The following is a 12668-nucleotide window of genomic DNA, read 5'->3' as shown; positions in this document are numbered from 1 at the left end:
GGTTGTTATTGTGCAGAAGAATGATTTAATATGGCCGTGGGACGTTATGTGCGGTAGCAGCGTTCCAAAAAGGTTGTGTCTTTCCCAGGAGGCCGACCCCAAACATTTTCAAAAAGTTCCACCGTGGGAGCTGTTCTCAAAAAAAAAAACTTTGAGCCCCGCCTGAAACATGCAGAGGTGCACCTGCATGAGGTGGTTCAAGAACACTTAAAATACAATATAATCCACAATCATGGATGTTTTAAGTCATCGGGTTTGCTTTGACCTACAGACGTATTGTTCGTAAACTCTGTCTTTATGTATCAACACATGTGAAGGACGCACATGTCGGAGGAGTGCCGTGCAGCCACAGATATACGCCTGGGCTGCACCGATGGCACTGCAGGAGGCGTATGAGTACTCTAACCTTCAGCTACTTGTCGATACCGAGTACAGGTTCGAGTACTTATTAGACGCCATAAAGCTTAATTCACACTACATGCGCAAACAATACGGAAAGGGAATGCTTTGCCCTGAACCACCTCTGCACAGCACTTTGTGTCAACGCTGCACAAGGCTCCAGTATAAGTCCGTACGCCGTGCGCGATGCATCTGAAACTCTTGAGCATGTAGCGTATCGCATGTAGCGTATAGCATGTAGCCTATAGCATGTAGCTCAGCTCTGAGTTGCAATGCTGACCAGTTAAACAAGAAAGCCACAGCGGGCTAAATCTGCTTGTCCAAATGTCTGTGGTGATTAAGTTGCTGGTGTTGTATGAATTATCTGTCTCTTCATATTTCGTCAGAGCATAACTCACAGTCTGTCTTACATTTGTCTTTCTCATTAATATTAAAGAATCTCCAAACCACTGACATTGCGCGTCCTCTCTCTTGCGTACCTTTATGCGACGTTGCTGACGCGTGACTTCAGGTTGTGATTGCCAGTGTTATATCTGGGAACTTTTTTCCGAATAAGAGCACTCAGTGCGTCATATGTCGGGTATAATATCGGTGAATCCTGGTATACGCTTTGTCACTTCTGTGTGGATGTTGAACCCCTGAGGACCCGTCAGTCTCAGCACACTGATGCACAACCTGCATGCGTGCTGTAAAGCCTTTGTCTTGTTTTTTCCCAAAATACCAGAAGCAGCGCGGGGAGTTGACAGGGTCAATGAGCGCAGCTGCCACATGCCAATTTGTTCAGGTTGGAAGTCTTGGAGAAACAGGTGGCAACAGAGAGCGAGTTTGACAACTGATTGGGCGGATAAGGAGTTAGAAAGTGAAAAGTTTGTGAATTAAAAAAAATAAAGCCGTTATAGTCACATTTATTAGTTTGAAGTGACTTATAATAAATGCAAAGTGATATTTCACCCGAGTGAACTGTGCATTTCATGCATACATATAAATAATCGTCGTAATTAAAGTCATAAATTAAGTGCAACACGATAATGGAAGTTGATTAAATACTCAAGTTAATGATGTTTCCCAAATTCTTTAATGCGAAAATTTAATTTTTCACTTCAACAACATGCTTTTTCTCTGAGTCTTAAAAGGCTGCGATTGTGTCCTCAATGATAAACCAGGCGAGCTTTACAGTTTTTGTGCAGCCTACACAGCATTGCATAAATAATTCAGCTCCATTTTTTATTATTTTTTTTAATATAGCTCTCAGCTTCTGTGGGAAACTTTTATTCCATTAATCAATACCGGTGAGTGGGTGTTCCTTTATGTTTTCAATATCTAGCTTTGAAAACCAGGCTGCATATTTATTCAGATACAGAGATCCAGTTAAACCTGCCAGCAACGTTTTTCCTTTTTTTTCTTTTTTTTCTTTTTGAAGGGTTGCAGAAAACAATGTCACAGCCAGCCAGCTATGATTTCATTGGTGGGGAGAAAAAGCTCCCTGTTCAGAAGAGTGATCAATAGCAGTGACTCAGCGTCTGACTTTTTTGGGGGGCTTTTCAGGGTCGCGCTACGGCTTGCTGTGGGAAGTAAACATTAGATTTGCTTGACACCTAAATGATGAGACGAGTCAAAGTTTTCGACTCCCTGCGAGAATTAAATGAGGCCCTTGAATTCCTGACGTGAAATCATTTTCAACACAATATTCAAAAGGAATCTCAAAAAATCCAATCTTAAAATGGGTTTCGGTGCCAAACAAAACTGAACTATGCATCCATCTTCTAATATCACTTTATCTATTTCAGCGTCACACAGAGCTGAATGGAGCCGAGCTGCAGTCTGTTGAATTTAACTTCAGGACGTGTAGTTTCTTTCTCCAGGACAATGTGGGTGAAGACCACATGGAAAACGACAGAAACGCTGAGAACGATGAAGTTTGCATGTTGGGCCTGGAGTAGGTGCTGTTATTTGTGTTTATAATGAAACCACACACACATGTGCACAGACATCAATACACTCGAAATATTAACAATGGGAGTTCGCAGACATTCATATTGACAGACGACCAAGTTGCATTGTTATAACGGGGTGACTCTTGATTACAGTCGTTTTGGTCCACTCAGCATTTCAAGTGAAAATGCACTTTTTGCGTTTTTTATTTCAGAAAAGTTTCATGTTTACGCTGCAAATAAATGGATTGATATATACAAGGACAAGCTGCGCATTGAACTGACTCTATATGCTGAGTTCCTCCATTAGGAGCAGTTTCGGTGTTCAGTTCAGACAAATGGGGGCTCAAACCTGCAAACCTCCGATTGAGATGTGACCTGCTCTACCAATTGAGCCCAGAGACTTGTCTTCAAATGTAAGGAGAAAAGAATTTAAAACCTCCAAGTTGCACAAAAAAATAAAAACTGCAAAAGGAAAGCAGTAAGCTCTTCCCAGCAAATGTGAGATAAGCAGCCCTGTGCCGCGGCGGCCTGGAGGCGCCTGCAGGACGACTGAAGTGGCTTCCAGTGGGGAGAAGAAGAAGAAGCAGGTGCTGCCCTGCTATCGGGTTTGATCTGTGGCTTTGTGGGAGGGAGGAGATGCGGACAGGAAGTGAGGCGTGGGCTGCTTTGAACTCGTCTCAGTTGCCGACTGACAGGTCTGGCCAGTTTTTGACGAAGGCGGCACAGACTGTGGCTTAATGACGGTGTGGCGGCAGAGCGCCGGTGGGATGGACGAGGTCACCGGCTGATGAGGCCGATAGAAGATGAAACGGCAAATCTACCGTGGAAAGAAGAACTCACTCACTGCATAGTGGCAATTTGAAGGTACCAGTTAACTTTCCAACATGAAACAACCCATGGAAAACCCACAAACACAGACTCCAACCAGGGATTTTCTCACTTCCCATGGGAATGTTTTCATTACACTGGATGTACCAAAGGTAAATTAAAAAACCTCAATCAGTTTTGGCCTAAATATGTCAAACTCTGGCTTCATGTTAGGTCCCTCGTCGAATTCCCAATAAGCTAAGGAAAGGAGGCTCAATGCTTCCTCTATAACCTCGTTTAGCCAAGGAAACACCGATGCATCCTTTGCCAAAGGGAGACGAGATAATGCTGCCCCACAATTCCTTGTGGCGACAAGATTTAAAAGGACCCGCTCATCCAAGCGTTCAGGGAAACTCACAATGATTCAACACTTGTGCCTTATCAAAATAGGAAAAATAAATAAGTCTGTCTTTCTTCCAATAAAGGTACACAGAAGAGCTTACAATAAAGCCACTTTTCAGAACTTCATCCCACTCAGCAGTCTTACTGTAATTTGATCGGTCGCTTTTTTGGGGGGCTTGTGTCGGCTAATCTTATCTAAGACCCTGAGTGGATCCTCCTCGCCGAGTAAACACTCACCGTCTCTCTGACACACATGACTCATCAATTGTTGTCATTGACGAGCGTCGCGTTCTATGACGGTAATTTTCACAACCGTAAAGGACCGAGTAGAAAAACACGGGAGCGATTTGTGCACTTATCTGGTAACAGCTTCAAACACCCTGAGTGGCCTGTTGTTTATCAGACTGTCTGCTTTTCACACATTTTCGCTTTTTTTTCTTTTTAACCTTGCTTTTTTTTTTTATCAATTCTTTAATTGCATTGTAGTAATATCCGACAGGAAGGATTCCAAGTTTGAAAGAATAAAGCCTTGGTTTGTAGCTACTTCAATCTTACGGGTCATGAAGCGATAACTAAAGCCGGAAATAAAACCACTGAATTGTGTCTCTTTAAGACAATTTTTAAGAGTTTTGTCACTTAAGAAAAAAAAAACGAGGCTACAGCAGCAGTGGCCTTGGATGAGCAGAGAATCTTTTACTGGGCATTTCTAATTGGATTGGATATATGCTAATTTGCTATACATTGCCAGTTGGTGTGACATGACAGAGGTTGAATATGCTACCCGTGCATGAAATCTTCAACATTAGCTGGTTTCAACACGAGGAGTTGTTTCTCAGACAAGAAGGAAGTTGGTTCAGCAGGGAAACTGTCTGTACCGAGAAAAAAAGGGGCAGAAATTCACGAGGAGACGTCTGCTAAGCGGCAAAAAATGTCACCAAAACAAATTAATGAGAGCCTGGTGAATAGCCAGAGCAGAGAAGAGGAAATGAAGCTAAGATTAGCTGTTCTGGCTGAAAAGAAGTGACTATTTGTTGTGGAAAATAGATGTGACATAGTGGAGTTGTCTCATTCTGGGGTTGGCTGTTGAGCCTCAGAAACAAGAGGAACATGCCGATGATGTGATCTGTTGACTCCCGACTGACCGGGTCAGTGAAGCTCCACTTGGTGAAGCCGGCTGTGGGCCCCGGATGTGGTTGTTGACAAGAAATTGCTTCATCGCCTCAGACATCTTCAAGTGAAACCAGCAAACGATGACGATCCAACTTAGAGTATCGTTCTCTGCTCACGCGTGTGTTTAGTTTCACTACAAATACAACATGAAAACGACATGCTTTTTAGTCGTGATGACCAAATGAAGCTTCATGAACCTTCTTTATCTTTCCTGAAGCCACTAGATGGCGCCGTCTGTTCAATACATTTTTGATAGCACACTTCATTGCCAGTCTTTCGGCCTCTATATTCAAGCAGATATTGCCCTCTGGTGGTGGGGTCAGAACATAACAAATGAGAATAACGCAAAAACGATGTGTTTTCACTTGTCATGTAAACAAGGCCTGACACACAACTGATACTGTGATACTGAGTGGAATGAAATGATGGAGATAAAACATTTCAAGATTTTCCCTCTGGGATTAATGCGCTATTCTATTCTATTCTATTCTATTCTATTCTATTCTATTCTATTCTATTCTATTCTATTCTATTGTCCCCACATTATTGCTATGTGGTCATTTTTTGTGTTTTTGTAATTTCTCTGTGTGTGGCCATTGTTTCTTCCAAAATGTGAAGCTTTTCCACAATTAAAGTGCAAAAATGACTTGATTGTTATCATGTAAACAACAACATCATTGAACAGCAGTAAGGACGGTGGGAGGAGCAGACAGAACCGGCACATGAGAACTATGATGGCTGGAGAGAAATCTAAGCACATTCACACGATAAAATCCAGCCTTCATTCACAAAAATAGTTCAGATTAAGCAGCGCTGCAAGCTGCTGCGCATACATTTTGGCTCGTTGCCATTCGTTACCTTGAATTCCAAGACACTCTCATTACATCTGAATGTGCTCACTGTGATTTAATGATGTACACAAAACTACTCGGCAATGATCGCTACTTCAGTGGGTTTTGATTTATTGTACTTGATTACTCTTACTCGAGACATGAGCTAAAGTAACAATGATTTTACTTGAGTAAATGTGTCGAATTCCCACCTCATTCATCGTGTCCTCAACTCAAACGTCTCGCCTGCATTTTATAAGTCCCCGAATGAAGAAAAAGCGGCAAAGTGTAGGAGGGTAGGGAGCGCCCGGGGAACATCGCAAAGTAAAATTACCTTCTCCGCCACCCACGAGGCTGCGCCGTCCGACCGCTGCCAAAAATTCTCCGGGCGCCATATGGCCGCCTCATATTTGCTAAGCTAAGCCCGATGAGCTCCTCCTTGATCAGATAACGGAGCGTGGCAGAACAATCGCGGCCATTAGCATGCGCCGGGACGTCTTGGTTTCATCGCCGCGCATCAAATCTCATTATGGAAACTGGCCCAGAGGACACTGGAGAGAAAACGGCAATCCAGCTGTACCGCCACCCCGCCACCATGCAGTGGGTGACATGATGATGATGATGATGATGATGATGATGTTCGCCCACTGTGGAAACATTTATACAAAACCAAAAAAAGTCATAAACAAACAGGATGGGATGTTTTTCTTCATGAGTTACAAGAAACCTACATCACTTTTTTTTTATATATTTTGATACTTCCCAAGCATTCACTATAGTTTTAGCTCTTTATTTTGCTCATTTAGCAATCATTTTCTTTAAAAATGTATAGGTAGTTATACAATCAAAATCATCAACTGAACAAATTCATGACAAGCAAAAGTGTCTTATAAGCTTGAAATACATTCTAAAATCGGTGACTCGTGTTAGATACAGGTGCGTAAAGTCTCCTGTGATGGACACACGCCGAGTCTCCATCATCCATGAAGCTGTATAGAGTGATATGCAAGCTGGATGAATTCTCTTCCAACCACAGATGGATTTTCTTAATTTAATTTGAAAATAAAGTGCATTTTTTTCCTCAACGTCATTAAGTCGCTAACTTCTCTGCGCGTCTTCTTGTTGCAGTCGACGGAGGCTGGGACGAGTGGAGCGAGTGGACGGTGTGCAGCAGCCAGTGCGAGAGGCAGCGCAGCCGCGAGTGCAACTCCCCGGCTCCCAGACACCGAGGCAAGGCGTGCGACGGGAACAGCGAGGCGACTGAGAACTGCACAGATGGACTGTGCACGCAGAGTAAGGCCTGCAACCACCACCCCCCCCCCCCCCCCCCCACACACACACACACATACCCTTCTGCATATCTCCGTCATCATTACCATCATTTTCCCATCGATATCATTATCATATGTACACTCACCGCGGCAAATCATCGCAAGCATGTTTGAACAAGAGCAAAGACACAGAGTGACTGGCGGAGTCCCAGTGCATGACAGTGACGGCGCTCTTTCTCTTGTGCACTGCTCACTTGACATACCGTGTGGCAGCCCGGGTCTGTCACCGGGCGAGACGTGCCGACATTCGCTCCTGAATGACGCTTGATGTTTGAAATGAAATGTCATTGCACTGGTCGGGTCATGCGCATGCAATGACTTCCAAAGCAAGGCTTTAGACGCGGCGGGAGCACAGTTCCAATGCCTTCAAGAAAGACTGTCGCATTTTGTATCTATACTCTGATTTGAAAAGTGACGCATTTTTTAAATCATGAAAAGCATGTGTTTTTATTATTATTGTTATTGTTTTCAAATTTGAGGCTTCCATGAATGTGTGATTAAAGCTTATCTCAGGCGGTGACTGCTTCCTGCAGAGGGAGCCAACATCAGCAAATGTGCACAGCTGCAGCAAGTTAATGCTAATTCAGCCTTTGCCAAGCCGCTCAATGTGATCCCGGGCTGTCATCCGCTCTGCGCATGCTTTTAGTCCATTCTCCTCATTCTCGGCCGCAGATTTGGTTCGCGGGAAAACGAAACGCTGCTCTGTATCGACTCTGACATTTGAACAAAGAGAAGGAAAGGGAAGTCACAGAGCAGTGGATCTTTTTTCTACTTCTAGATAATGGCGTTGAGGCGAGCTCGGCGGTTGTCGGGCATAAAGGAGAGCTGGCGGGATGTGGCTCACTTTTAAATTCACTTTGCCAGAAAAAAGGATCTTTCAAATATAGTTCCCAACTAAAAGGTCTCACTTCTGCACAGAGAATAAACTAAAACATGAAAACAAGACCATTTCCACTCATTTTCACAAAATCGATCACACCAAAGTCGATATGTTTAGAGATAAACTGGAATTTGTATGAGCTGTGTTTAATTTGTGTTTATGTCTCGCTAACTCACGCCACCTTGGGAAACCTGCCGCAAGGGTTGTGGTAGAGGCACTTTAAAATGTCCACTGTTTGGGTTAAGCGCCGAGCTAACATTTTCTACAAGTTTAAATCTATTTATAAAAAGTCATCCAAATAACCTATAACTGAGTCTAAGGCCCCGCCGTTTATGTGGCAACCTTTTCAAGTGAAAATGGAAAACGTCCGTTTCATTTTGGCGATCCGTTTACATCGCAACGGCACCTGGAGCCACTGGAAAGTTTTTGAAAACGGCAACCAAGGTGGAACTTTTCTAAAATACTCCATGTCCGGGCAATTTTTGTGATACGATGCTACTGCAAATGTGCTCCATGTAAATAGTTTTTTTGGCAGATTTTTGATTAGATAAGTCGACACTTTGGAGGCTGTCATTGTTGTTATTGTACATGTCCAATAACAACAATGGCGGCCTCCAGGGTGTCATGACTCCCAGTCCATATTCTCCAAGGATCTCGTAGTTTTATAGTTGAAATAACAGTCCAACTTCATCATCTGTCCATGTTGATAGTATATTTTTCTCTGTGCACGTGTGTGTGGATTCATTACAAAAACAAACGACAACACCCACTAGTGGCCCTACATGCTAACTTTTTTTTGGGGGGGTGGTGGGGTTGTCGTGGACACAGACATTGAGTTTTCAGAACATTACATTATCACTTGAAATGTTGCCGTGTAAACCGGGCCTGAATGACTTTATCTTACTAGCAGGGAGACGCATTTGCTTGGCAGCATCAACAATAGTGTTTGATTGGTGAATGCGGCCAGCTGAAGGTAATCGTGGACTCTTAAATGTCAGTATTTGAATAACTAATGAAAAAAGTAGTGCTGTAAATCAATTTTTTTTAAATGACTAATTAATTGCACAATTTTCTGTAATTAAACACAACTAATCACACATTTTCACACTTGAACTGCAGCTTGTAATGCATATTTATTTATAGGAAAATCGTGAAATTACAGGTGGCTGAACACAAAGTATATTTAAATTCAAAGACAATCTGTGGGCGACGTTGCTGGAGAATGACATCTTGTAATACTCACGGGGTTGTATCGGGGATATTTTTGGAGTACTCCAGGCAGTATCGGACCCGATACATACTGGTCTCGGTGTGGGTGTATCCCTACAATATACTGAAAGAAATCTACAAATAATTAGCAATTGACGGCCTTAATTATTTCATACTTGGAACCAGAGGCGGAAAAATTAAGAAAGAATGAACAAAAGCATTGTTTAAAAACCGCGCTGCTTATGAAACACCGGTATTGGGAAGTACAGACGCACTGACCAGTCACAACTGGTGTAAATCAAGAACAAGACAAAGAGCACTGTTATTGAAATACTAAAACACCCTGCGACTGTATCCTTCCTAAACAACTCAAAGTTGTTTTCCCACTCCTGCAAGGCGATGATTATCTCACCTGAAGCCAATTTAACCCAGCGTGCAGCTCACGTGGGCCGCAACGATGCCTTCACCCGGCCATTATCAGATACTGTACTATGTCTGTGAGCGCAGTCGGCACAAGGCTTTGAATCCAACTCCTGCTCGTCACTCCACGGCGGCTCGGGCTTTAATCACCACTTTCTCTCCTCTTTGTCTCACTCTATCTCTCTGTCTTTGCAGATCGAAAGCTGCTACATGACGTTAAACCTCAAAGTGAGTCCTCCTACTGTGGATTTCTTTCATCCTCCACTCCCCTCCGCCCTCTCTTCCACCTGCCACTAATATGCAACGCGCCCTGAATTTGGGGAAAATCCAAAGACGATAGGTTGATTTAGCGTCGGCGGGGGAAAGCGCGTGTTTTTGCTTTGCTCGGCATCAAACTCTGCAAATAGAATCATCACAGAATTACCGCCGTTTACTTCGCTTCGATGTGAGCGACCTCCCCGCGCTAACCCGGCGCGCGCTCGTTACGCATTCATGTCATTATTCAGCGGCTGACTTTTTATGACAGGCGTGACATCACAGCTGCGTTTCCACTTTGAGCCGGGAGATATATCGGTTGTGACAAGTGAACATGTGCTACGTTGTGCAGGATTAATGGCTTGTAATCATTGCAAACGAGCTAATTTGACCAATTTATGGGCACTGCCCCCACCCCACCCCCCCCCCCCCCCCTCCACATTCCCTCTGCGGCTTCCACCGGGCAAAGTGATTGTCAGGTGCTAGCGTAGCTCGAGTGCTTTCATTAGCGTGCCACTTTAGCGTCAAAGTCATGCCCACTTGCCGTCTTTGCAGGTTTCTTGAGGGAAGCGGGGAGTGCATTAAACTGGCGTGCGGCGCAGGATGGCCCTGCGAGAGATCCTCTAAATTAATTTACCTCCGATAAGGTCGTCGTGACGACCAGTGACCACCGGCGAGACCGCGTGGGCTCAGGTTGGCCTCGCCGCGACAAGCTAGTCGTAGCCGGTCGACGCGGGCCGGCGGCTCTAAAGGCACTTGCGCTAATCGCTTTCCACGGTAGCTGCCTGAGTGCGACGTGTAACGGTTTCAGGGTAAACGGCTGGATGTTTATTCTGTTGTTGCGCTGCAACAAAGTGAGGCCCAGAGGAGGAAGACAGATGGGCCGCGCCGTCGTCAACACTTCCCATCCTTCATCTTTCATTTCCACGCCGGGGCCGGTGTAACACGTTGTAACGCTTGCCTGTGTTTGCCCTTGAACATCCACATAATTACAGTATTGTTTCCACTCGCTTTTCTTCGTTGTCCTTTCGCCACTCTATCGGCGCGTCGCTGTTAACCCCTCGCAGGCTGCTTTTGAGAATGAGAAATGCTCGTTGAAGCAATACAATGAGTTTCGAACATGTAAAAATGAGTGAAAACACGCCGATTTCACAATTAAGCACTCGAGTACTCCATTTCAAGCCTGATCTACTCAAGGCCTTAGCATACCAAGGTGCCAAGTGTCATATTGCGCACACGTCAACACAAACACACAAAAACTGATCTACTTACACAGGTGTGTCAAACATGAGGCCCGTGAAATGTTCCAATTCAGTTAAACCACCAAGCAAATTGTAAAAAGGATTTTTATTTTCCTAAGCAACTTTCTTAATAGTTTTGGACAAAACACAAGAGTGAGACTTGAGCTGAGATATCAGTGATGCTGCCATGAAAGCTCACCGCATCAAACTAGCCCCAAAGCCGCGCCGTCATAATGCAACATTGCAACTCGTGATGGGCTTGGCATGAATGTGAACCACATATCAGGACATTGGAAAGTTTAACTGTATTTGCACTCCATACAGTTAACTATTTACTGGCAGATTTCAGTCCATTTTAAAACCAAGATGCAATGAAAACGCAAGGGTAAAATAGACGAAGCAAGTTTAAAAGCAGCTGAGCTGCAGAGTAAAAAGGTGCAGAAGTATAAGGATTAGTGAAAACAGTTATGTTATTGTTGAAATTGATGGAGAAATTAAATGATAATTATAATCTAGGATTCAAACCTGTGCTGTTTGAAGCCTACCTCTTTATTAAGGACATGCTGTGTCTTTTTTTTTTAATCCCAGCCTATATAAACTCTTTATCCCTCCTCTGCGTCTTGTTCCAGGTATGGACAGTTCAAACGACGTGGCGCTGTACTCGGGACTCGGAGCCGGCATCATCGCCGTGGCGATTCTCGTGGTGGCCGTGATGCTGTACAGGAAGAACCACAGCGAGTACGGCGTGGACGTCATCGACTCCTCGGCTCTCACCGGGGGTTTCCAGTCGTTCAATTTCAAGACCACCAGACAAGGTGAGGGAGAGTGCGGGCGGCGTATCGCGTGGCGACACGAGTCAGCGGCCGCAAGGCCAAAAGGCGGCGTCATCAAAGGGCTGGGTGACGGCGACGCCGGGGTGATTGATGGCATTTGTTTGCATCGAGCAGAACGGCATGCAGCCTCCCCGTCTGACCAGGATTTATACCTCTATAATCAGTGAAAGGACCTGTCCTTCTATTTTGACAGACCTGCTCCTCTGTTATTGTGAAGCGGGAGATAATCAATCTCTGATAGACGCCGCCGCCGCCGCCGCTGCGCCTCCTCCTTCCCGGCGGACCACACATTTGACTGTCAGGCAACCAATCCCCCGCCCCCATCAGATTACACTGGCCCAAGCAACTGATGGATAAATGCGAGGGGTATGGAGCAGTGAACATCAATTCATTTTTTTTTTTTTTTTTTGCTTGTGCACAGCAATAACTTCTGTTGCTTATGTGACTGTGGCTGTCGCGGGCTGCCTCACTACAGGCATTCATATTACTGTTAGTGACACTTCTGGGTTAGCGCAAGTGATAGCCGCCGTGGCGACAGGCAATACATCCGCGCTGCTTGGCGATAGTATAATGTCGTCCCCCCCCCACCCCCACTGGGAGCTTCGCACCGCGCCCCTCGGCTCCCACAAGGCCTTTTGGAGTCGGCCAAGCCTTCCCGCCCTTCCAGTCCTCGTCGCATCATGTAGAAAGATGTGAGGAAAACAGTGGAAAGAGGAGGACGGGAGGGGGTGGGGGGGGGGGGGGGGGGGGCGTGGGTCCACATCCAGCAGGTCATCAATCCTATTTAAATAGGCCAGCTCTCCCCACAGCCTGCCTGCTGTGCCCTCCACCGGCCACAATCACTCTTTTCCATTTTCCTCTCTATCAGCCAGGCCGAGGCGCGGCGTGAAAAGTGGAACGCTTCCTTCCTGCTCTCTTTTGTTGCACTCCCCACAGCCCCGGTTTGTTTGTTTTGGA

At 45.1% G+C, this 12668-nt stretch overlaps 1 protein-coding gene across 1 annotated transcript in view; it reads left to right on the top strand.

Annotated features, from left to right (window-relative positions):
• The window catches only part of unc5db (unc-5 netrin receptor Db), a gene marked incomplete at both ends in the record, with an annotated part of 147564 nt that overhangs the window by 74744 nt on the left and 60152 nt on the right, over positions 1-12668 (top strand). The window contains 3 exons of the mRNA XM_080499927.1: positions 6671-6835; positions 9578-9610; positions 11508-11693. Of these exons, the coding sequence (XP_080356053.1) occupies positions 6671-6835; positions 9578-9610; positions 11508-11693 (384 nt within the window). The remainder of the gene's footprint in view (positions 1-6670; positions 6836-9577; positions 9611-11507; positions 11694-12668) is intronic.

This window comes from Blennius ocellaris (genome assembly GCF_963422515.1).
Source record: "Blennius ocellaris genome assembly, chromosome: 7".
Classification (NCBI taxonomy): Eukaryota; Metazoa; Chordata; class Actinopteri; order Blenniiformes; family Blenniidae; genus Blennius; species Blennius ocellaris.
The sequence above is the reverse complement of the archived record's forward strand: the minus strand, read 5'-3'. Positions and strand labels throughout refer to the sequence as shown.